General features: G+C 41.4%; 1 protein-coding gene across 2 annotated transcripts in view; it reads right to left on the bottom strand.

The window, feature by feature from the left end:
* Tespa1 (thymocyte expressed, positive selection associated 1) overlaps nt 1–25,281 on the bottom strand; it is a 39,673-nt gene extending 14,392 nt beyond the window's left edge. Inside the window, exons 1-11 of one of the 2 annotated variants that reach the window (XM_027949738.3) lie at nt 25,128–25,281; nt 22,863–22,918; nt 14,569–14,776; nt 13,737–13,779; nt 7,738–7,787; nt 7,111–7,164; nt 6,336–6,372; nt 5,975–6,073; nt 4,199–4,407; nt 2,896–3,701; nt 1,733–1,832 (exon numbers count right to left, since the gene is read on the bottom strand). In XM_027949738.3, the coding sequence (XP_027805539.2) occupies nt 1,733–1,832; nt 2,896–3,701; nt 4,199–4,407; nt 5,975–6,073; nt 6,336–6,372; nt 7,111–7,164; nt 7,738–7,787; nt 13,737–13,779; nt 14,569–14,731 (1,561 nt within the window). In that variant the 5' untranslated portion in view covers nt 14,732–14,776; nt 22,863–22,918; nt 25,128–25,281. The remainder of the gene's footprint in view (nt 1–1,732; nt 1,833–2,895; nt 3,702–4,198; nt 4,408–5,974; nt 6,074–6,335; nt 6,373–7,110; nt 7,165–7,737; nt 7,788–13,736; nt 13,780–14,568; nt 14,777–22,862; nt 22,919–25,127) is intronic. The other variant, XM_071609790.1, reaches the window with a different exon arrangement.
* Nucleotides 25,282–26,325: the final 1,044 nt, after the last annotated feature.

Genomic DNA, 26,325 nt, shown 5'->3' with positions numbered 1-26,325 from the left:
GTGATTAAATTCATTTTTTCCTTTTAACATCATTTGCTAATTTATTCTGTGGGTGAGGGGGCATTCAGTCTCTGGGGATCCCAGCAAGGTCTCTTGCCTAGGGTGTGGTAGTAAACCTGTTCAAAGGTAAAAGGAATACCTCTGAAAGAGTTAGTGTGGAAAAAAAACTCATCTCTGGAGGAAAGAAATTTCAACTGCAATAACTAGGTGTGTTAAGTTCATTATCCTGCTCTAGGAAGGGGGTGGAGAGTTGTGTTTATCAGACTCTAGCTGCAGAAATGCCCTCAGACCCTAAATGAACATAGCTGTGAGATACACTGTGGAATCTGCCCTGAGTCCTATGAGGTGGGCTGGTTTAGAACATGGCCACAAGCAGGGTGTCAAACAAATCATCAAGGATGTCTCTACCTGATAGACAACTTCTACAGCAATAGTTCTTAAACTTCAGTGAGTAAATGAATTACCTAACCTAAGGATCTTGATAGTAGATTGAATCAGACATTATCACCGTGTGTGTGTGTGTGTGTGTGTGTGTGTGTGTGTAGTGACAATGTATATAACTGTATAACATAACTATGACTGGTGGGATTCTACATCATGTGTAATCAGAAGAATGAGAAATTATACTCCATTATATATGATGTATCAAAGTGCATTCTACTGTCATGTATGACTAATTAAAACAAATTTTTAAAAAAGCTGACAGTAGACATAAAGTCAGGATGGAGACAGAATAGAGTCCACTGAATAAAATATGAGAACATTGCAAAAAAAAAAAAAAAAAAAAAAAAAGAATGTCATATAGTTGGAACAATACAGTATATAGCCTTTTCAGATTGGCTTTTTCACTCCATGTTTACAGTTTCCTCAATGTTTTTTCACAGCTTTATAGTTCACTTCCTTTTAGTGCTGAATAATTATTTCATTGTCTGAATGTAACCACAGTTATTTATCCATTCATTTACTGAAAGACTTCTTGGTTGCTTCCCAGTTTTGTTTTAAATAAGAAAAAGAGTCCAAATATTTTAGACATGTGTGCAGAAATCATGTGATGACCAGGATTTCCTTCAAAATAATACCAGAAAAGGGAGTAATAGGGGAAACATGAATTGTTATCAGCTGGGAGTGGGTGAGGAGTATATAGGGATTCATTATTATATTACTTTCTCTATTTATACATATGTTTGAACTTTTCTATAATAAAAACATTTCAAATGCAAAAAAAATTGTGACTCAGTAAGTCTGGGATGGAGACTGAGATTCTGTGTTTCTAACAATGCTGATGCTGTTGGTTGTGGACTGTATTTTGAATGTTAAGATTATGCAGAATTTCCTCTGAAATAGTCGCTCTCCATTACTGACCGCCAGACAAGCAGCAGCATCACCTGCAAACCTGTTAGAAAGGGGAATTCTTGGGCCCTGTTGGAACCTACTCAATCAGAGACTCAGCGAGTTGGGGACCAGCCATTTGTATTTTAATTTTAACAAGCCGTCCAGGTGACTCTGATGTCTGATAAAGTCTGAGTGCTACTGATCTAGAAAAGTATTTTCCAGCCTCCTCTGGGGAGCTTAAAAACAAGTCAGTCATGGTTTCCACACCATACCAATGAAATGAGAACTGTAGGACGTGGGGCCTTTCCATCATGGATATTAAAAAAAAAAAAATCTCCCCAGGTGATTAAAATGTGTAGCCAAATTTGAGAACCATTGCTGGAGAGACAAGCTCACTTACTTCTTGAGTTTTTGCCAGGGAAAGTCTGGTAGAGGTCAGAGTGTCTGGGTCTGCTGGGCCAGTGGCTCTCCTCCTCCTCTTCCTCACTGTTGCTTTGAACCTGTAACCAAGATCCCAGCAGAATACGGTCAGAGCCAATGGGACACAGGGGCAAGAAAAGGTGCAGGGTGGCACCTACCTGTGGGGGAAAGAGGTTGAGTGTTTGGGAGACTTGGATAGGAATCTTGGATAGGAGATAGGAGAGGAGTATAGCTCTACATTTGATGAGAGGTGACAAACATGGAAATGATATTGCAAATAAACACAGCCTCTCTCTCTGTGGCAAGGATTTGAGAGATTTTTTTTCTAAAGAATACAAATAATCAATGGCAGTAATACCTGTAGACCCAGGTAAGAGGACTGCTCAGTTTTAGAGGGTCCACAGGGTGAAGTGTTGGTAGACTTAGATGATGTACCCACCTGCTAGTCATGTGGCCCTGAGCTGGCTCCAGGAAACTGCATTGGTTTTGCCTGGTGTCTATTATCTCAGAGGAGACTTATTTGCTAGTGTGTGCAATCCCAGGTCTGAGTGGTTAAGGGATTGTGGCATTTGGATATACATGCACATGGGTGTGCAAAGCTTCTTATACATAGGACAGACATATCCAGATATAGGCAGGGGAGGGGACAGATCAGAGGCTAGGGGGACGCTCATACTATCCTCTCCTAGCACAGAAGTCCTTAGTATAAAACTTCTAGACTTAGAAACTGGACTTTTAGGTCTTAATGGTTACACATTTCTTATGGTAGGAGAGAACATATTTTAGTTAATAGTTTCTAGCTTTGCGCATGCCTAACTTCCTTTTGCACTTTCATGAGGATCCCAGCAAATGATAAAGGCAGGTGTGTTTCATGAGAATCTTCAACGGGGATCAGATCAGATAAGAATAACAAAAGCAGCTTTGAAATCTGAATGCTCTTAAGAAACAAGGCCTGTTTCTCTTTCTCCCTGTATATTAATCCATTCTCAAAAGTTTCTGAATTTAATTCAAGAAGTGACACATCTAGGGAGGATAGAAACCCTGGATCTTCTATCCTTCTTTCCCAGAAGAACTCCCTCATCTTCTGGGTAAGAATCCACAGATTTTCTCTGCCATTCTCTCTTTCACCTCCAACCCACTTACCTTCTCTAAGTACAAAGTGTGTTGAGGCTGCTGGGTTAGAGATCGGTGCAGTTCTGGTCTGTTTTGGTTCTGCCTCCATTTTTGCTGGATGATTGACAAGTCCAATGACTTAACCTTCTTATCCAAGGAACTCTTTTGAAATAGGCTCTTTCTTGCTTTGCTCTTTCTTTTCCAGACTATCTCATTCGTGGCTGAATGAGCTTCCTTATTGGTAGCCTGTAGACCCCACAGCTCTCTCCTTACCTGTGCAGAGTTTGTGCTCCATTGTGGATTCGCTCTGGTTAGAGAATATATGCAACAGGGTGTCTCGGGGTTAGAATCCAGATCTTGTGATGGGGCCATAACTGTGGACATCCGTTGCTGTGTTTCCTCTTTAGGGTAGAAGACACATGAAGAGGAAGCAGGAAGCTGTGAATCCCTTGTAGGGCCGGCAGTCTCTTCCTGTGGACCTTCCTCAAACCCAGGGCCTTTCTGGAGAACCAGCTTCTCTTCTCTCACTCTGTCCATTACTTCCCACACTACTTGGTCCAAACTGTTTCTTTTGGGGGTGTTGCGGGGTGGAGACAACCGATCCCGGGAACCTGTGTACAGGCACATTTTGGAGATAGCTTTCCGGAGGCGTTCTCTGGGTGAGTGGGGCTCAGACTCTGGGGCCAGAATCCTGATGGATGGCACATCCGTTGGGTTGCAATTCCAGAACATATGGGATGGTGTGAATTTTTGGACAGGTGTCTTAGACACGTAGGAGTAGAGACAGAAGAAGGCATCAGCAGTGACAGCCAGGGTTTGCACCTGCTTGAACCTGCCTGGGTAAAGGGTTAAAGATGGTGATTCAGGAGCACATCAGCAAATTCTTTCTTAAATATCTCCCTTCAAAAGGCTTCCTAAAGCTCAAACTTCAAAGAAAGCTACCAATTTCCCCACTAGTGTTTTTCCCCTTTAGATTTTGTATACTCAGGGTACCTTTTCTGGACTTTCTTGAGTCTCCATACTCAGAGGATATCCCAAATAGGAAATAGAAAATGGGTTAAGATTTAAAGACATTGTACTGATTTGATTCAGCTGAACGAGAGAAGGTCTAAAGGAAGCAATAGTGGTCTGAGATCTCTTGAAGACTATTTCTTCAAGAGAAAGAAGCAAACATCAAAGTTATCCATCTTCCCAAACAACATAAGGGGAAATGGAAGAGACAAAGGGTCAAGTGAATCTAACCAAGAGAGTGTAGGATTTGGGGCCATTAGGCCCCTTTGTGAACAACCGAGGCTGGCAGAGAAGTGGAACACGCATCCATGGTAACACTCACTGGCTAACATGAGGCAGGGGTCCTCCATTTCAATCCTCCGCACCTGAGCCTTCAGGAAGAGCTGGAAATCGATGCCCTTGGCCTGAGAGGGGTTGGTGAAAAATCTTGCAGGGATCCGAGAAGTGTCTTTGTGGTCCTCTTGGCCAAAGCCCAGACTAAAGAGGACATCTTCTGCATCTTCTTGCACCTGGTCCAGAATCTCTGAGATGCTGAAATGAGGGAGTTTGGATAAACAGGAAACAACTTTGAGACCTAGGAAAATCCAGGATATCTAATAAAAGTATCAGGAGACATTTCTTTCTGGCCATTTCTCCACCTTCCTCTGTGACTTTGAGAAAAGCTTTCACTTCTTAGAACCTAAATTCTCTGTCTGAAACATGGGAATTGCAATCTGGTTCTAAAACTGAATAAAATCTCAGCACAGTACTGTGAGCAACTTATTACAGATGAAAAAATTTAAATAAATAAGAAAACATTTTGAAAAATGAAAAGCAGTGTAGATGCAAAGAAATTATGTGGTTGCATTATGAACTACTTATGCATTATTAATTAGATATGCTGTGACATATCTGGCTTTTGCTTTGCAACTTGCCACTCAACTTGCCCTAGTAGTTGTATGTGGAACAGTTAAACGATGAGTGCTTAAGAAACATAGGCCTGCTTTTATTCTCACTCTGAAGGCAAAAACAAATCAGTAGGTACATTCAAATCCTGATTATGGAAAATATACCTCTTACTAGCACTATTTTCAGGAGAGAAGCCCTGGGTCACAGAAGATCAAGTGCTCACTCACTCTTTCTTTCTCTCCGGCACCAACCTGTACCTACATTCAAATCTGAGTCCTACTGGTGACACCAGTGGTCAATAAATGCATTTCAGGCAATGGGGATGGGGTAGTTATAGATTATTAGAGGTTTTTAGATAAACATCATCACTCTTTTCAGAAATGATGCTGGGTTTTTTGATCCAAATAGGGATGGTCTTGCTTAATTAATAGCTGAAGAGTTAGAATCCCGAATCTACTCTGTGCTCGCCAGCTAAGTGCTCATTTTATCTCCATGGTCCTGAGTGTCCCTATCTGTGAGTTGCAGACATATGACTGGAGAGTAATTCACAGCCAAGGCTGCATGTGGGCCTTTAAAAAAATAATGCAGATACCTGAATCCTCTTTCCTGACATTCTCATTGAGTTGAACTGGGTATAGCTCAAGCTATACAGCTCAGGGAGGATGAATCTCTAAACATAGTCATGTGACAAAGTTTAAGTCTCAGAACCAGGTCTCGAATTAAAAATTTGACTCCAATTTTCAATATTCTCATCACTTTTCTCTTGTTTAAGATCTGTGCGTATGTTTTGTCCACCCTATAGAATTGTTGAGCCCCTCAGAGTCAGTCTGTCTCCTTCGGTTTTTTAAATTCTATAGTGATTGAATGACCAGCATTAACTGATATTTTATTGCTTCATTCAATCAACAAATTAGTTGATGGATCAATACACTGTTTATTGAGTACTTACTGTGAGTCTCAGCACTGTGACGTAACATCACTACACCTCCTGGAGTAGAATGTTCGGTGGGAGAAGATACCTGTATTTTATATATAGGATCCAGTTCCCTGCATCCCCCACTGTTCGTAAAGCAAAAATGGTCATATTTTTCAAGTGTTCATAAAAGCTCCAGTGAGACAGCCCAGAAAAAAAGGGAAATAGCTCTTAGGTCCATTCTCCTCTGCCTCTTATCTTCCTCACCCGCCCAGTCCTACTGAACTTAGTATTTACCTTGAACTAGTCTTGTTGGTCCCACCAGTCATGCTGCTGGATGCCAAACTACAGCCAAGATCAAGTAGCTGTCCAGGCCTGGGTGTGTGGAGAAAACTCCTGCAGAGATCAAAGCTGATGTCATACAAACCTCATTGCCAGCCTGCACCCTGGCACCAAGCATCCCCCACTGGGTATATCCACCCTCTGCTGGATGCCTTTGAACTATTTGTGGAAGAAACTCAGTCTATGTCCTCACTGCTGCTTAGAAAATTTCAGTCTCTATTATGAATCGGTTTTTAATTTCTTTGATTCTGGTCTTACTCTAGTTTTCCGTCTCCTAAAGGAGACATCATTTACCCTGACTGACCCTAATACTTACCTGGGGAAGAGTTTTCCATTGGCGGCCAGCAGTGTGGCTGGACAGGAACAGAAAGACAAAGAACATGTTAAAGGGAAAATGAAAATCACTGGAGTTGCTCCTCTGAACTTAAAACAGCCCTTCTATTCCCCTACACCAGTGCTACAGGCTAGCTGGACCACAAGAATTCCGCTCTTAGTGGGTCTTAAGATGATTTAGCATAGTTTAGAAGGGGGACAGGTAAGGCAGAAGACACCTGACCTCTGAACTTTTAACCCATGACTGATGTCTAGGTAAGAACCCCCCAACCCCCATCCTGAGGTGGACAGTCATTCTGCTCTCAAGGCTCCTGTTCCTGACCCACCACAAGACTCTCTATAGGTCCAGGAGAAATGGTAGATGGTTGGGCCTTCCTGCTGTACTCAAGTCCCTTCTTCCTGCAGAACAATCTCTCTTAAACCCAGGACTCAGTCTTCTCCGGGCTTTCTATAGAGAAAACAGTCTTGAAGATGTCTGGGCAACAAATATTACATTGATTTTTATGTTATCTTCCTAGGAGCCAAAGCCAAGCTCCAGGGAGAGACCTTTAGGAGTCATGATAGGCTGGTGAGGAAGCGTTTCTGAGCATTCCCGCTTTCTGTTTTTGCATGAGAATAATGAGACCATTCTTTCTCTACAGAAAGAACCCCAGGGAGAGCCTGCTTCTTTCTCAAGTTTCCCCCTTCCATACTTTCCTTAATTCATCCAATGTGTAGCTTCTTCCCTTGTCTCAACCTCAGAGAGCTGTGTCACTTACCCTCTGCTCCAAGGGTCAAGTCATCCTCAAAGCTGGCCCCATGGCTGTAGCACTCTGTCAAATAATCAGGTGAGGGTCACGTAAAATTAGTCTGGAACACACACACGCACACACATACACACACACACACACAAAGACACAATTGCATATTTGAACATCTACACAATCCTTAGATTTGCACAACCACATATGACATTAGGCATCCACATGTTTCCAGAGCTACCCTGGGGAATTTCACTCATGTTTTGATTCAGAATCACACATACACTCACATATACTAACCCGTGTTTTATATCACACAGTCCCTTGCCAAACGGAAAACACATGAGGGTGTACACCCTCACACACAGACACACACATATATAAATGCACACGTTTTATAAAGCGCTTTCCCCATAGCAGTGGTCCTTGGCTGAGCACCACTAACAGAAGATAATTTTTGAGTATTGGTGAGCTTGTGGGCTCCGAGCTGGCACTTTCTTTTGGGCCTTCTGGACTGCCTTGTAACAACGAAAAGGTGTTTTGCAGACACTTTAGAGATATGCAAGCATTGTTATGTGTGTATACCCCGCCCCCAACAGCTGTATTGCTCTTCAGGTAGAAGAGCAGAACAGAGTCCATACTTACCATTGTAGATGGATTGTCCTGCTTCTTCACAAAGCCCCTCTTCAGAGTCTCTAAAATCCAAAAATCATCTTACACGTTGAAATCACTACAGTTTTTATTGGACTTTTCCTGAATGATTTCTCACATATTCATATTATTTTCCAACGGGAGTCAGCAGTACTTAATTTGCTTTTCTTTTGGAGAAAGCTAAGACGGTGGTTACTTGATGGACAAATTTATAGAAGTGTCAATGAGGAGCTGGGATTGGAATGCACTATATTTTGATGGTACTGCCATTGTCCTGGCGACATTGTTTAAGGCCAGGTTTGGAATGATTCTTCAGTCTTTAGGTAAAATATAAAATAGGGAATAAAGAAGAAAAACTACATGCATTTATAGAAGAGGGGTTTTGGTGCCATATTTTCCAAATCACAAACATCATTTTTTTTCCTTAAAGATTTTAGGAAATCACCTTATCTACCCACACCTCCTTTTTCTTGGAACCACCATCTTGCTGAGTATCATGTCTTTCAGGAAACAGCAGAACTGCACCCTGGTTATTTTTAAGATTTTGAGATATGGTCTTATCAAACATTTACCATCTCTACCAGAAGAACAAACGGAAATCAGCATAAGTGGTGGTAAGAAACAACTCGGTTTTATAAACAAGGAAGGAATTTGCTCTCTTTCAAAACAGGTGATTGAAGTAATCTGTGAAAAAGCTTTGAACTGGGACTAGCACATCTGGTTCCAGACTTGGCCTCTTGTTGCTAGAGTGTTCTCAAACACTGTGTAAGGGCCTCGGATCTCTAGATTTTATCATGAGCTAAGTCCACTTCAGGCACCGGTATGTAGTGAGATTTGTAGAGTTTGCTTTCCTGAAAGTTTTTAAAACAGCAGTTGTGCACGATGCTTTGAATGTAATCTCAAGTGGCGGCTAAAGAGGAAAAAGGTTCGAATGATGAGTTAGCAGGGAAAAAGTCTGGAGCTGGCCCTAAACAAGCCTCCCCTTTTATCCATCTCCAGCAATTCAGATACCTCTCAGGCTCTTGGAGTATTACTTGACAGGATGTTTAACAACAGCAATGGGATTAATTAATCAAATCCGTAGATCAAGTGGCACTTACATTTTACAAGATAAATCATTACATATCTAGACAACTTTTGCTTGTACCTTCAATACTGAAAGGTATTGAAGCTTAAGCTAATTAAGAACAAGTAACTCTAATAATACAACTAGAAGTACAAATATATACTTTTGTCCTTTCACATAATTACACAAAAATGTGTTGTAATGTAATATTACAAACGTGTATATATATTAAAATATTTTAAAAATTCATAAACATTAATATTTACTATGAGTGCTAAAATGCTATGATAACTAATATAGTCATCTAATACTAGAATATTAGATTTATATTGCATTTTATGCTTGTGTTATTGCTATACGTTATAGGTTGAGAATCTTTTATCCAAAATGCTTGAGATCAGAATTTGGGTTTTTAAAATTTTAGAATATTTGCATATACATAATGAGATATCTTGGGGGATGGGGCCTAATTCTAAGCATGAAACTCATTTATGTTTTATATACACTCTGTACACATAGCCTGAAGGGAATTTTATGTGATATTTTTAGTGTACTGCATTTTGACTGTGACCTATCCCATAAGGTCAGATGTGGAATTTTCCACTAATGGTTTCATGTCAGCCCTCAAAACATTTCAGATTTTGAAGCATTTTGGATTTTAGGATTAGAGATGAAATTCCTAAGGCATACTATTACCAGAACTACAATTAAAACAGACTACTATCCCACTTCTAGGTTGTACCCAATGGAAATGATGGTGCATATTTTCTCTCTCTCTCTCTCTCTCTCTCTCTCTCTCTCTCTCTCTCTCACACACACACACACACACACACACACACACACACTCTAGTCATTAATAATCCAAAAAGGAAACCCCAGAATCTCTACTTAGTGTAAAATGGAAAAACTTATAATGATAATTATGTAATTTAATACTACTGAAGGATAAAAAAGAATGATCTACTGCTACATGTAAATGCATGGATAAACATCACAAATATAATGCTAAACAAATAAACAGATAAAATAGTATATATTGCACGATTCTGTTACATAAAGTTTAAAAATTCTAAAACTTGTCTATAATATTATAAATCAAGATATTGATTACCCTGGTAGGCGGGGTAGTAAATAGAGGGAGGCAGAAAGGGGTTTTTGGAGTGCTGGTAATGGTCTTCTTCAGGTTTCTGGGTTGCGTTCCTTTTGTGAAAATTCACTGAGCTCTATACTTAATGCTCACTGATTTTCCATAAAGTATATTATACTTCAATATAATTTGTATTGAAATCACACATGTGCTGGGTGCAGTGGTGCACAACTGTAATCCCAGTGACTTTGGAGATGGAGGCAGGAGGATTGCAAGACCCGGTCTTAAAACACACACACACACACACACACACACACACAAAACAGGACTGGGGATGTAGCTCAGTAATAAAGCACTCCTGAGTTCAATCCTCAGTAGGCCCAAAAGCAAAGCAAAACAAAACACAAACAAACAAAAACTGATGATATGTATACTTCAATAAAATTTGCTATTTAGTAGACACAGTCTTTATTGGGTGCTCATCCTACAGTTCTCTAGTCATGCCCTTCTCTAGTTGCAGTCATTTTGTATTCTCTTTTGGGGGACCAGCTTGGGGCAGTGAGCTTTCCTGTGTGTGTGGTGGGGGGAATCTAACACAGAGTATGAACATGAGCTGGATCTATTGATGCCTTCTTACTGAGCATGATGATTTGAAACTTCATGGCCTACACCCAGGTCCCACACATTCATAAGTCATTGTGTAGACAAGAAAATCAATGACTGGGGACTAGATCCATAGCTGCTCCCCTCTTCTCATTCTTGTGTTGAAAGGTCCCTTAGCATCATTTCAACTGTGAATTAGAGGAGCTAAGGTACTGTTCTTCCTGTAGATCCAATTCATAAACAAATAGTTGTGTGTGGAATCGGATTGTGAGAAGAAGCATGTGGCTATTTTGAGCTCCTTTCAGCAGTTTACATAGATGTCTGCCTGCAGAGATTTAAGTCGAAGCCCTCATGATGATTTCTGGGCTCTGAACTCTTACTCCTGATGATTCATGAGCAAGATTTTTTTGTCCCAGAAAATTCCTTGACAGTGTAAGGGGAGAAAGAAAACAGGAGAGCCATGATTTGTAAAGATGTGCATGTTCCAATCCTGTAGCAGAAAGGAGTGCCACTAGATTTCAGTTGCACTGAGAGACTGACACTAAATTGTCCAAGAAGGTGGTGGATTTTCTTAGAGAACTTGGAGAAAAGAAAGCCTTCTTGCTACCAGAGGATATTTGGTATTGAAAATGGAAAGAAAATGGAAACTTTGGGTCTTGGAATCAAATTTGCAAAGTGCCTCCAGGGCAACCTAGTGGACAGATAAACAGTGAATGTATGTACCTGGTGCATCTGTGGCCGTGGCTGCCTAAGAATTGAAGACCGCGGCACCTCAGAATGTCATGCTTAGAGTGTGCTTTTCCTGTCTTCTTCCTATCTGCTTACCAAAGGCCAAGTGTTCTCTCACCATCATCAATCATTCTCATCATTATTATCCTTTAATTTCTTTAATTTTCCCATTACAACTAAAAAGTGCAATCATGCATATCCTTGTTCTGAGAAACATGCCATTAGATGATATCATCAGTGTGCAAACGTCATAGAGTGTACTTACACAACCCAGATCAGCTATGATGTCACTTGGTGATAGAATCTTAGGGGACTACTGTTGTACATGCAGTTTGTCACTGACTAAAGTGTCAATAAGAGGTGCATGACTCTATTACATACGTACTAAAGAGAATTAGAAAATCAGAAAATTGGAAATGTTTTCTAAATCTAACAAATCCCTTTCCAGAGACAAATGTGAGCATGTCAATAGATTTATGGCCTTTTTGAGTTTAAATATTGAAAGTTTTTCAAAATATAGAAAAGAACTATGACAGGTACCCCTGTGCTCACCACCTGGCTTTCACATTTGAACCATATGCCATATATTAGCTTCAGGAAGAAATATAATGTTAAATAATCAATAACAGAATCTTAAATAAATAATAAAACATTAAAAGTTTAACTAAAGTCTCATTGATTATCATTGTATCTACTCTTTCCCTTTCTAGTGGTAATCACTTTCCAATAGTTGGTGTATATTATTTCTGATCATACTTTTTCCTAATAGAGGTAGATAGAAAGATAGATAGATCAGTAGGCCAATAGATAGATTTTATGAAATTACAAGTAGGTATAAAACTCCTTTTAAATCAGACCATTTGTACGCCATTCTAGAGTACAAAGCATGTACCTATATATCATCTCATTTAAACATCACACTTTATTATTTGACACTTCATTATTCAAGTGTTATACTTTATAGGGAAGGAATCTACCACGGAATTTCACTTATTTGCTACACAGGTAGTAGCACAAGAATTGGGCTCGACTCTTGGAGGCTTTTCACTCACCAGACCATCTTTTTTTAAGTTTTAGATGAGAGTTTATCTTTGTAGAACATAGATTTTCTTGAGCTTACAATTTTGTAGAACATATTTCTTGAGCTTACAATTTTGTATTTCCGTGAATTTATTCATTTCAACTAGAATGTAGTATATTTGAAATTAAGGAGCATATTTGAAAATATGTGGCACCTTGTCAGACAATTGGACATTCACCAAATGCACACGTAAATTGATAAGACTCAAGAGTAGTTAATGAGATAAAGACAGTAGCTGAGCCAAGGGTTTCTCCTGTTCACACCTGTACAGCACTTTAAAACCCAGTAACCTGCAAAACATTCCTATTATCATCATCCTTTATCTTCCATTATGTTGAGGATGACTAGTTGGCTTTGAAGTCAATGAACTGTGAGTAAAATTAGAATAACAAGGACAACACATTTTATAAACTATAAAAACAAGCACAAAATAAATCCTCCTTACATTGCCTTCTAGGGCAGAGTTCTCAATGACTAGGGACTAGACCCATAGCTGTTTCCCTCTTCTCATTCTTGTGTTGAAAGGTCCCTTAGCATCATTTCATCTGTGAATTAGAGGAGCCAAGGTACTGTTCTTCCTGTAGGTCCAATTCATAAACAAATAGTTGTGTGTGGAATCAGATTATGAGAAAAAGCATGTGACTATTTTTAGTCAACCTTGGATTATTTGGTGCTATTTGTTTCTTACTGAATAAAGAGTGGGTTATTGATGTCATTAATAGATGAATTTAGATTAAAGTCTACATAAAGCTTGAGACATTCCTGCCTTCCTGGAGAGAGAATAAGGATGTGCAGGAGCTAATACATTCTGAGAATTCATTCTCACAAAAGCGATCAGGCTTAAGTAGGTCACTAGCTTCAGCTTTGTGTCTGGGTAGACTGAACCTAAGACGATAGAGGCTGAAGGAGTGTGGGTTTCCTATTCCAATGTTTCTGAGCAAAGAGATGGCATACTTTGCTTTGAAAGGCCTGAACTCTTCACTGCTTTGAATGACAGTGGTGACCCTGAGCCCTCCTCCTGATCTGCAGCAGAGACAGAACAATGGTGCACTGCTCCTCGGCAAGAATGATCCTCTTTCTAACTCCTGTTTGGTCACACAGTGTGGGACTCCAGTCTGAACGGGGAAGTAGTGGAGTGGGAGTCTGGAACTCAGCCCCGCCATGTCCCATAGATACCCATTTCTGCCTATTCTTTAGTTCACATCCACCTAATTCCCAAGCCTTCAGCCTCACTCCAGGGTTACATTTGCTTCCCATCCTGGATTAGCAGCTGACGCCAAATCCTTTCAACACCCTGTCAATCACTGTCAACCTCATCACCTCAGGTCTGGTTCAAACCCTTTGGCCTCTCATGTTCCTGAGGAGCATGCCCATTAACATAGCAGACCCCCAACCACATCCTGTGCCATAGTTTGTCTAGCACTCACCCGCAGTCCTGCAGCCAGTCTTCAATCTTATGGATTGGATTCCCTAGAAAAGTCACACATCACATCATTGTGAGGCCTGAAGGGAACCAGACCTCTTCCCTGCAACTCAACCCATTCCACAGGTTTATCCTCATTTAAGCCATATCACGATTCATTTTTTTCCCCACAAAGGGAAAAGAGGATACCCTTATATGAAGGTAGTGATTATGTCTTCTCTCTCTGGTTCTGTTATCCCTTCACCCCTGGGACCTGGGAAATGCCCAAGAAGTCAGGGAACAGGGATGGCTTCTTTTTCAAAAGATGTGCTTTTTATTTCCTACCAAATAAGCAAGAATAGGTTTATTTATATCAGAAGTTTTGTTTCCTCTGTGTGGTCTCATCTGAACCTCCAAGAAGCTCTGAGGCAGGTAGGAAAGAAACTACTGTTTCAACTGGACCAGCACGTCTCAGGTAAGTGACTTCTCAAAGGTCACACAGCTTGTTAGTGACAGAGTTGCAGCCAGAGTCCAGGCACAGCTTGAGCATAGTCTGTTACATAGACAAAGTCAAAACCTCCCAAAGCCTTCATTCACAGACTACCCCTAACCTCTGCTTCCCACAGAAACCTCTCAGGATGATGCAGAATGTGCCCCTTTCTAATCTTACGACTGCCTCTTTCTTGCATAATTTATATCTTGTATTTCTTTTTGCCCTTTCCCTTAAACTCATTTAGATCTGTTGAAAGGAGCCTCTCTGAGGTCCTAGTCTAAACAAAGGGGCCATGCCCCCTGTCTGTGGGCCTGTGTCACACCAGACTATGTGGGAGTCTGTGTGATGTCTAACTGCCTCTTACCTTCCTGGAAAACATCATCCAGGCTGGAAGGCTCAGGATCTGGGACATCCTGCAGGGCGGCTGCTGCTTCCTCTTCCAGGACCTGGGTCTGCCAGTTTCGGCTCTGACGGAGCCAGGCCCGCCGTTTCTCCCAGGACGTGGGGCTCAGGACAGAGGCCTCCATGGCCCAGGCTCACACTTCAGGGCCTCTCAGCGCCGTATTGCTCTCCTGAGGGTAGAAATAGCGATGTTCCTCATCTGTTCAGAAACCACTCCTTCCCATCTCCACAGGGAGGAGCTTGATCTCTGCCCATGCAGGGGGAGGGAGGAGATGCCTTGCTCATCTTCTACCCCATGCAAAAAAGAAATTCTCTGTCACATCTAAACACCAGAGCAAGCCTTTGAAATCAGTAAGTCCAAAAGCTCCAAACATTACAGGATTTAAGGGACATTGAGAAGGCTCTTCTGACTTCAAGTATTTGTATTTTTATGGTAACTGAAATGGATATTAAAGAACAGTCTTCTTTAATCCTCAAGGATTTTGTCTCCAAGAATCTTCCATTGACACCAAAATATCTTTATAGTAACAATTCACAAAATTCTCTTAATTCTATCCTCATCCAGATATATAAAAAAATTTGGGTTTTCAGAAGTCAAACAGCTTTTCTAAGGTCCCACAGCCAGATGTCACCCCACCTACAGTAATTTTGGATTTTGTTTGTTGGTTTCTCTTGATCTGTTTTGTTTCCTTTTGATATATTAGGGGTCCACATAGGATTTTTCTCAGGAAAATCAAAGCTGTGATAGAAACAAGGAGATTCTGCTTTAAAGCAATTAGCAGATCGCACCTTTGAGATAATTACTTTCTGATCTGTCAACTTGTGTTTCTGCGTAACTGTGGGTTACTTACCCAGTTTATCAGTGCAATAACTGATTCAAATGCATTGATTTCATTTAACATTATCTAATCAACACCTCTGAATTCTAAAAAAATACATAACGATGGCTATAGGCACAGATTCAAAGAGGAAGAAAGAAAGACAGAATTATTTAATTGTCCAGATAGAGCTCAGAGAGGCTGCTCTGTCCTCTGTCTCTTCCAGGCCAGCCCCACTAGTGTCCCTCCTCAGTGAGGAAGTAGATGTGGGACCAGGGCTCTCTGTCTTCCCCCCATTTCCTTGAGCCGCCATGAACTATTTTATCTTCAGAGCTACACTTTTAATTGCTGGAGTCAGGAAAAAGAAAAAGAAAAAAGAAATAAGAGTGACAGTTTCCAGAGACTTCCGTTCTTTCAAGACTTAAAAACAAAATCATTAGTGAGACAGTCAATGATTTAGGAACTAAAATAGCTATTTTTGAAGAGAACATCCTGAACATAAAATGTATTCCTGGGGCAATAAAATTGTTTTAGATGCCTCTGCTTGCTGCAGACAAAATATATCCAGAGAAAAAATAATACAGAATGACGGCTGTCTGATCCAGATTCTTTTGTGTCAGGTCCAATCCAAGGCATTTTTCCCCCCAGGGGAGACAGCAGTTAGCACCATGAGGCTTTGTGTTTACTCTGGGCAACTGGTCCTTTGTGCCTTTTAGGGAAAAATTAAATCATTGAATTAAGCTTGTGTCAGAGGGAAGCCACATGGTGGGTAGCAGGCAGGACTTGCTGTCCTTGGGCGATAAAGAAAGGATGAAGCTGCCAACAGAAAGAACTTAACAAGAGAGTCTGAAAAACCTTGATCACGGTGCGTTTTCCTAGTCCTGACCTCCAAAATATTTAATAGATTGGCTCCAGCCAGCCCAGAGAAGAAAATATCAAAGACTGACTTGCCTATTGTCCTTAATCCCTGCAAGAGGTGGATGTCACGTGATCATAGGGACTCTTCAGTGCATGAGAAGAACATTTTTGGTGCTTAGAAGAATTTGAAAGGAAGGCTGGAGGACAGGAAGGAAAAAATGGAAAGAAGGAGAGGAAGAGAGGGAGGGCAGGGTAGCTGACTTCCACACTCTGCCAATCACTAATGGCAAACCTTGGAAAATTCAATCCTTTTCTCTGGTCTCGGTTTATCAGTGAGGACATTATGGCTTTAAGATTTGCTGTCTCTACTACTATAAACTTCTGGATGTCTCATGTTAGAGCAAAATTCCCATAATGCCTAGTGTGGTGCTGGCATCTCGCTAATTGAGATGATAGATAGAGGGTTTCAACATCCCCTGTGATATGAATCTATTTTATATTCCTCTAAGATGTCTGAAACTGCCTCACAGTCATACAGATGAATTTCTTCTCCAATTCCTTTAAGTCCCCAATTTTCTTGTCCCCTTCCTTCTTCCTCTCCCTCAGTCTTGGCCACACTCTCCCTGCAAATCCCAGCTCTTAACTGACTTCCCCCAGGAAGCCAAGCTGGGCTTTCCCCAGCCTACCCTGTCACCAAGGCCCTTTCCTTCTTAGCCTTTTCTTCTTAGTTATCATCACTAATCATCACTTGATTGATTGTTTACCCTTCAGATTAGAATATGAGCTCCAAGAGGACAGAGATATTTGTTCAGATTGCTCACTGCTGTGTTCTAATGCCTATACAGAATCTAATACATAGTAGTTGCTTAATAAATACTAAATGTTTAGTAGATGACCATTCTCTATGGGAACTCAATGCTTTCTATAGACATCCCAGACACATGCAGCTTCAAAACTGTGATAATAAGATTTCACTATGTGCTTACTAAGAATATAAAAAAAATATTTTGGGCTGAAAATTGAAGAGAAGAGGGAAGACTCTTTTATAACTTGTTTTTGCCCTAGGAGTTCCTATAATTGAGGACAAAAGTTGTATTTGCATGCCTATTCCTATTTGCTATCTGTCTTTATGGCCTATATATAGTAGTTTTATTTATGTAAAGATTTAAGATAAAATGCTTATGGAAACAGAATCCTTAATGCTCAAGGGGAGTTCCAGACAAAGACTTAGGAATAAATGGCAAGAAACAGACTAAGAGAGGTTGCATGCTCTATGGCCCACTGAGAAGGACCACCAAATTCCAGGCAATTCTGGTGAGAAGGGAATAATTTGTTCACTTGAAAAGTCAACAGTGGTCTTGGGTATGAGAGAAAAGATGCAGGGTCTTCACAACTGTGATGCACTGGACATGGTGTGGGCAACTAAATTAATTTCCCCCAGTCTTTGGCACCCTTGGGTTGCAGACAACTACAAATACTATAAGAACAGCAGTGTTAGGAGGCAGGGGAAAGCAGAACTGTCTTGTTTATGGTAATGGGAGGAAGCTATACTGCTGGGAGATAAGAAACGGGCATTCTTTGCGGAAATCTGGAGGAAGTGACCCATGGTCATCAGAAAAGCACATCAGTATTGTTGTAGAGAATTGAAAGACAGATACACTTAGATGTCAAAATAGGAGTTTTGAAGTCCTTGGGGCCCCTTGTCATATGGAGAAGGGCACAGACACACTTCCTCCGAATAAGCCAATCAAAAGCACATTCTTAGAACACAATGTAAAGTGAAAAGAGCACTGGCTGCCAGCATTGCTGAATTTATTTTCACACATCGCATTTGAGTTTGAAATACCCGCAGTTATCTTTTCTCCCACTTCCCCACTAACCCAAGAAGCCCCACCCTGGGTTTAATTACTTCTTGCTTGGATTACTCTAAGCCTTATCCTTTCCCTTTGCTATCATGTTCTGCACTTTCCCTCTCCACTTCCCTCTATTTCTCTAATGCATTTATATATTTTTCCCATTAAAACATAGGAAATGATTCAGTGGCCTCTGGAATTACTTCCCACTTTACAAATCTCCTTTTAAATGCACACTGAGTTGTGGGGATCCCAGACTTGCAGATTTCACTGACCCAGGGAAGTTTGGGCCCGACAAGGGAGGCCCAGCTGGACTCCAGAGGAATGAGTTTCTGTTAGGGGTTGCTCACCAACGCCCAGCACTTCTTGGATTTTCTGCTTCTTTGTTTCAGCTTACACAGTGCCATTCATCTTCTATTTCCCTGTTATAGGCCAACTTAAAGGATCTTTCTTTGATCAGTCTCTAGCAACTGGCATGCATGCCATATTGTGTTATACTCAACATGACAGCAAGAGGCTACCTTTCTTGTCATTATGTCCCACTCTTTCTCATCTTTCCCCAATCCCTATCTCATGACATAGGAGTGCTTTTCAGTGGGCATGGCTCAGTCATTGCTATAGGGGCAGAGAAGCAAGAATCAGGTTGGTGTTAGAAAATGATCCTCAGCTGGTGTGTATCATAGGACAGGTGCTCCTGATTTTCCTCCTGGTCTCAGATCCTATGTATACCTGCTGCCTCCCTCATAGTGAAAAAGAGAGAGGCTTGGGCATGGTCTTCCCAGTCCTTGGTTGGTACAACATAAGGATCCCTCAAGTCTAATGAAATTTATAAAGTTTAAGCTAACAAATTATTCTATCTTCAAAAACTAGTTTCCATTTATTTTGATTATTCTAAGAATAGTCAAAAATTCCTTTGAAGGTGAAATCTATCACCTTCTTGGTTCTGGATTATACTATATTTTTGTATTTAACCTCCTCTATGAGGGTAGAAGTCTGAAGCCTGCAGGTATCTTTTATCCCACTTCCCCACTAACCCAAGAAGCCCCACCCTGGGTTTCATTATTTCTTGCTTGAATTACTCTAAGCCTTATCCTTTCCCTCTGCTATCATATTCTGCACTTGTCCTCTACGCTTCCCTCGATTTCTCTAGAGATTTGTTCCCTGAAACCTTTTCCACAATCTGTTTATAGAGTTCTGCAATCTGACTACAGCCAACTAGGGGAAGAGAGAATTCTCCCTGTTCTGAGCATGCTGTGGTTAAAATGGAAATTGTAGCACTCAGAGTGGAGGCAAGACAAGAGAAATCGCCTCTAGTGGTTTGAGATTTGGGAACCGTGTAAGAGCTGTGAACTTCTAACAAAGGATCATCATCAGAAGCAGAAACTGCAGCAGCAGCAGCAGCAGACCTTTAGCAGTATGTCACTATTGCTGAACTGAGGACACCACCTGACTTTCAGTTTCTGTTCATTGACATGCAACAGTCAAAGCGATGGGGACTCACAATAGCTGATATGTCTAATATTTATCTGTCCTGTAAACTACTTCACTTGATCTTGACAAACACTTTAGGGCTAATCATCATCACCTGCAGCTCAGAGGGAGACCTATCTTGTCCAAGGTCACATTTAGGAGAAGATTGTAGAGCTATTCACTATTCACCTTCTATTTGAGATTTAGACTCAAGTTGACCTGATTCCATGCTGTACACAGTCTTTCCACTAATTATAGAATAAGAAAATAGACTAATGTCACCATCCAAGTGTCAGTGGTGGATGTAATCAGGGATAAAGGAAAGGAGAAACTGTTTTAGTAAATTCTGTATTTTACATGGCTGTGTAAACTCTCCATCTTATAGTCTCATATGAAAGAGGCAACATAAACCCAATGTAATTTGTACTTGACTTTGTGATAATCTTTAGTGAAGTAAGTATTACTTGCTTTGTTTGTGTTATTCGTATAATTTTCCCTCTTGACTCCTACTAGAGATTATGAAGCAGTTTTTATCCTTTCTGAGGCTTATAAAGCAGTTTTTTTTTTTTTAAATTTTTGCAAGGATCTAGTTAGGTTCCACTTGCAAGGAGAAATTCTAGAATTCTCTATAGCTTTCAGTTTTTTTTTTTTTCCTGAGCAATATCCCCAGTCCTTTTTATTTTTTATTTGAGAAAGGGTTTTGCTGAGTCGCTTAGGGCCTCATTAAGTTTTTGAACTTGTGATCCTCCTGTCTCAGCCTCCCATGTTGCTGGGATTGCAGGTATGTACCCAGCTGCTTTCTGGTTGTTGTGGCAGTCAGAACATTTAACAATGGCCATGTGGTGGCACTGAACAATCAGAGCTGATAACTGTCACAGTCCTGTAGGTGGGCCAAGTAAGTGACTGGCTGATGTGGCACTGAATTTTGGGAACTAGGCTGGGAAATCTTTTGGGAAGAAATGGGATAACTGAGTTGTTGAGCACTCAGAAGTCTTGGAGCAATGGGTATTTATCATAATTTGCTATGGACACATTTAATATTTCAATATGCATGGACCTACCAATTTGTATCTGCCAAATATCAGCTCTGCTGATGGGTGCTTCAAAATGGGGCTTTTGTGGGGGCCCAGTAAGAATAGCCAATGCTGTTTTTTCTTTAAAGTTCAGAGTTTTATTTAGAAACTCATAAGAAGAAAAACTTAGAAAGAACTTGGATCTTGGAATCGAAGTAAAGTAGGGATTAAAGTTCTGTCTATTGGGGGACCAACACATAAAATTTGGGGGTGCACACTTAAATTTTATCTAAACCATAGCATTCATGAGGTTTATTCTGGTACACAATTAAGTTCTCTAGAAATGGTTTGATTCTTTGGGCTTTGGATTTTAAGGTTTTCTGGGTAGGACTAGAGCTGCATTAATTCAAGAGCTTTTCTGCTCCTCCTTTAAGACATGGTGGTTAATCCTGTCCAGGCTACTCCAACTTTGGCTAGAGTGGAAGTCAGCTGTTTGAAAACATTTGGTTTTAAACTGCCATGAGGTGAGCAGTTTTCCTTCTCCATGTGTTCCCTGCCATCATATACTCCCCCACCACAGGCCCAAAGGCAACTGAAGGATTTCAAAAGCCTGGTGAAAGTAACATGATGCTTGAATGATGAGTGGGAGAACAGGAAAAGCAGCCATTTCTGGAAACTTCTGATGCCCCGCACGACGCCTGACTATCACAGATCCAGACAGAATGCCTGGGCTTCACCAGAGACCCTGTGCTGCTGCCCTTTCTCCTAAACAGATCTGAAACTTCTGCAATCGGGCATCTAAATCAGCTTCTGTTGAAATGAGTATAGGTCGGCTCTGAGGCAGCTCTGTCCAGGGCTATGGTAAAAAGATAGTGATCACCTTTTACCCCACAAATGAAATATCTATTCTAAAATGTGCTGATTTAACCATGAAACAATGGTTATGGATTGAACTGTCTCCGCACCCCCCAATGATATTTTTAAGTCCTAAATCCTGGCACCTGAAATAGGGTCATAGCCATTGGGTGAGGTTATACTGGAGTAGAGTTTGTCCTTGTAAAGAAAGAAGAGACTCAGCACCGAGGGAAGATGACTTGAAATGATGGTGACTGAGATCCCTGTATGCTGCCACAAGCCACGGTCCCTGGAGCTACCAGAAACTGGAAGAAGATGAGGAAGCCAGCAGGGAAAACCTGATGGGAATGTGCAATGGGGAGACATGTTTGCATAGAAGTAAAACAAACCCTGTAAGCAGCCAAAAAAAAAAAAAAAAAAAAAAAAAAAAAAAAGTTCTGTCTACTTACACAAATTTTCCTTGATAAAATTATTAGTTCCCTCTATACCTAAGATTTTCATACATTAAACCGATAATGTGCCAATTTCTTTCTTTTTTTTTTTCTTTTTGGTTATTGGAGGGTAAAATCAGGCAATGTATAATAATGATAGCTATGATTATTTTTAATCTGTCTTCATCTAACACAGTCACTAAAGTTGGGACATTTTTGGCGATAAGGAAAGAAGGAAGCGGGAGAGATGAGCAGTTAAGTGTATCTAATCCAGAAGGTTAAAGAGGGGTGTTGCTGGCCGGCAGAGAGGAACAATGAACAGGGAAAAATCCCTTGTTCTTATCTAATGTCAAAGGGATGGGAGGGATCATCTAACTTTGCTTGCTTGTTTTCTGGTACAGGAAACTGGAGAGAGACAGAGACAGACAGAAGACTTATCTGGAGTCACAAAGGAAAATGGTTATAAGTAGGATTCAAACTCACAGGTTCTGTGGCCCAGATGTGTGTGCTCTCCCTTGACAACCTTCCTTGTGCTATTCTTGGTCCAGGCCTAGCCAGGCCTCCAGTGCTTTGGGCCTCTGCCCAGGGACCTGGATGGTGTAGGCCTCCCTCCTCCCCTGACTGCATTCTATCAATGCCCCAAGCAGAGCCCACGAATTGGCCCTGAGAGCGAGAACACGCGTAGGAAGAGAGAAAAAGGAAGTGGAGTTTCCATAATGGCCAGAGACCTTCCGCATCCACAGTGGAGACACACTTCCCTACTCAAAGGGCTGCGGGGAATTCCAGAACGGCTGACAGTTCCGTCTGTGGTCAGGATGATCTCTGCCTCCAGCCAGGTTGGCTGTCCCCAGTCTCCATGCCCCCAATCTGCAACAGGCTCTCACACCCTTTCATCTTCTTGGCTTCTAACCCCTTTCTGTGTCACTTTAATTTGAAAGATCATCAGAACAAAACTTACCTGAGTAGAGCACTTGAGTGTTCCGAGACTTCTGGGGTCTAAAGGAGCGCTTTAGTCTAATTCAGGGAAAAAGAAGGATGTTATTTGGTAAAGAGCAACCAGAACAATGCCAACTAAGCAATGCAACTAATTTCCCTCCTTCCCACAAATCATTTTAGTTGAATAAATACTGAAGGAAGACCATTGAAGACCTCTTTTTTTCTCCTTCCTGTTCTTCCTTATTTCCACTTTCAGAAAGTGGGTGAGTTTTATGGAAGGGTTACAAACTACTACAGGAACTATTAAAGCTCTGTATTTGGGAAAAGCAATCCTGTACTTTCATTGAGAGAGACACCATTCTTTTTTTTTCCATCTGGATGGGCTAAAAAAGACTCCCAGAAGAAGACACAGTGGTTCATCTGGCCTGGTTTCCAGAGGGTTTGGTGGAGAGAAGGTAGGAAGAAGAATAAGCAGATTTCTTGATGGTTGAATTAGCTCTGTGAATTTATATCATCAATCTGGCCCCATCTTCTTGGTGATGAAGCTCTTTCTCTCATGTATTCAGTTTTATTCTTCCCCATGTTTCCCCCCCCCCTTCGTAGGATACATGCTCTTCTTTTCAGTACTTGGCTCGTTTGCTTGAACTTTATTCTCAACCCAAATCTGGGTTCCAGCCTTTCTGCATTAGGCCCACGCAGGGTGGGGCCAGAGCGCTGTGGAACTGGGTTAGCCGCTTTGGCCTTGTCTCAGGTGGAAAACAGAACAGCTGTCAGTTTTCAAGTGGAAATGCGTATTTGATCTTTTCCCCCTTTACTGTAGCCTAGAGTGAAGCCTGTGGTTGTGACACAGGCGGAGACCAAACCTCTTCTGCGTAGTTTATTAGAATCTGAATCATTAACCTTGAACTGACAATGACTGTTGGGTCTCTGTGGCCACAGATTATGCCTAATCTCGGGATTCGATCTTAACTGCCAGAGGATCAAAGGATTCATGAGAATGTGTTATTATTATGGTGATAAATAGTCTCTAAACTGCCTGGGGTGCCTGTGAATAAGAAATCACATGTTAGACCCACTCTTTCCCTTTGGTTATATCTTCAGTTTGTGATCTCTCTTAAGGTTCTCAGTAGAGACAGACAATAAGCCCCGTTTCCTCCTTCCCACTAATGCTTCATGTTATGGGAGAAACCAGATCTGTGGCTCTAACCACCCAGGCTGAACAACTGGTGACCCTGAAGCTTGGACACACTTCATAAGCCACAAACCTGCGGCGGCCGATCCTAGGCCCTGTGCTGAATAGTTTAGGAATTGTTGCCCCTCTACCTGGGATATTTGTGGTAGACAATCACGAGTGCTTTTCAGGACATCTCTTCTAAACCCTCATCATCCTATCAAACTGCTTCTATGGGACTCTCTTGTTTTGACCATGCTCTGCCCTGAGACCCACCTCTTCTTTTTCACCCACTGGTGAGCTGGGTGGCACTGTAGGGTGTGGGAAAACCCCAGTGTAGAGGATCTTTCCACTTCTCCACCCTACCCAAATGTCATGTAGGTGGTGACGCCCTCAGCCTGGCTTCCACTGAGACAGGTGGTATTGAAGGTCACCCCCACCCCCCACCCCAGCATTATGGAGGTCATTGAGAAACCAACATATCCATTTCTGAGGTGTGGAGTCTGTCAACAAATCCAGACAGGACATTAACTATCTTGAGCGCCCAGTTCATTTGGCCTGGCATCGTCCGCCTGCGTAGTCCTGCTGGTGTATCTTGCTGAAGTTTACTCCGCAGCAGCTTTCTTCTGCAGCTTCTGAAGAGGTCTTGCCCGTAGAAGGTCGAGTTCAGTCAGGCCGGGTGTGCCCAATAGTTGGAGTTATGGACACCAGAACAGGACCTTCAGTGAGACTGGGAGATGTCTCCTGGGGAGCTTTTCAAATTTGGAATTAGACTGAAATGACCACAAAAGTAAATTCAGCAAGATGCAGAGAGGAACTCAGGTGAGAAAGATGAAAAATTCTCAAATACTAACTCAGGCCATCAAAGAAACCCATGTCTTGTGACCCTAGATGATTAACCTCTCTGGTAACAGTGAAGAGGGGGATAAAAGTGACAGGATCTCCTTGATCCTAGAGCATGATGATAAAGTTTGCAGGTTTAAAGCCAGGGAGGTGGGAGATTTTCTCCCTGATTTTCCCTTTTCTTGGCAGCTTGATTTTTCTCTGACCTGTTTCCATCTCCTGCTATCATCCTAGATTAGTGCACCTTAAAATTGAGGTTAATGCTGTACTTACCCCTCTGCTAGTAGAGAGTTGAATCTGAGGCAAAGCAGTTCTCACAGCTGGGCTGAGCCCTCCCCAGGTGTGGGGACATAGGTGAGGCCCGTGAAAGAGTCTCATGTTGTAGACTGTGCTTTCTCTCTATTCTCATTCAACTGCAGCTGCCCGCTCAAAAGGGGAAGCGGAAATGAGAGAGCACAACTACATAGCACCGCACAGTCCCCGCCTCCTACCCCAGCCACATCCTTTGCTTTGGCTCAAGAGACTGAAGAACAAAACATCTGTAGTCCTTGGGCTCATCGGGAGCCCTTCCTCTCAGAGAGCCGCCTGGCTCTCCCCAAGACAATGCAAAGTCTTTTCCTGTTGAAAAAAGGGCACAGTCCATGGAGAGATGTGAGGTTGAACCCATGGCTGTCCCTATCAGGAGAGGTGTCTAAAAGGAGAACTTTCTCAAAAATTGTCTGGGACAAGATGCTTACTGCTGTAGCTGAGCCAAAGCCTATCTGTTTTTGCCACTCTTTAAAAAATTCCCCAGAAGCTTGTTTTCGAATTCTGTGTACCATTAAAAGATACTTTTTCTGTGCTAATTTGTTAACACTTTGTTTTCATGTTTAAACCACTTTGAAGTTTTGCTTTTTTTTTTTTTTTTAAGTAAATGACTACTTTCCCAAGGAATGTTGGAAGCTGAATTTTGAAAATTGCACCCTCAGGATGTCTTCGGTTCTTAACTTTCAGTTCCAGGAAGCCTAATTCATCTCCAAAAGGTTTCTCCCATCCTTACTTTCACCCTTAGGTGGCTCAGTGTTGTCATCCAGGGCTCCCCAACCTCTCCAGTGATTCCAGATCACTGGATTCTAGAAAGCCTTCCTCTTTTTCCTCTTTGTGGGTTTGATAGCTCTTATCTCTTTCCTACCTTTATTCCATTACTTTCTTTGCATTATTTGTATACAAATATTTATCACAAAATGTATTAGACAAGGCACTCCTTTAATATGCTAAATGGGGCTGCTTTTTCTCTTATTCATTCTTATCTTTCTTTTTCATAGTTGGATCTCTTTTTACCTTGTCCCCAAATCCCATTTCCAATCACCAATAGGACAATGTTGTTGAATATCCGCAGAATAGCTATAATATGGTGGAAAGAAGTCCAAATAAAATTTCTGCTCAGCAGATTAAGTTCTATAGCTATTATTTCCTGAGTATAATGTAGGAA

Source organism: Marmota flaviventris, chromosome 3 (genome assembly GCF_047511675.1).
Source record: "Marmota flaviventris isolate mMarFla1 chromosome 3, mMarFla1.hap1, whole genome shotgun sequence".
In the NCBI taxonomy this organism is placed as follows: Eukaryota; Metazoa; Chordata; class Mammalia; order Rodentia; family Sciuridae; genus Marmota; species Marmota flaviventris.
The sequence above is the reverse complement of the archived record's forward strand: the minus strand, read 5'-3'. Positions and strand labels throughout refer to the sequence as shown.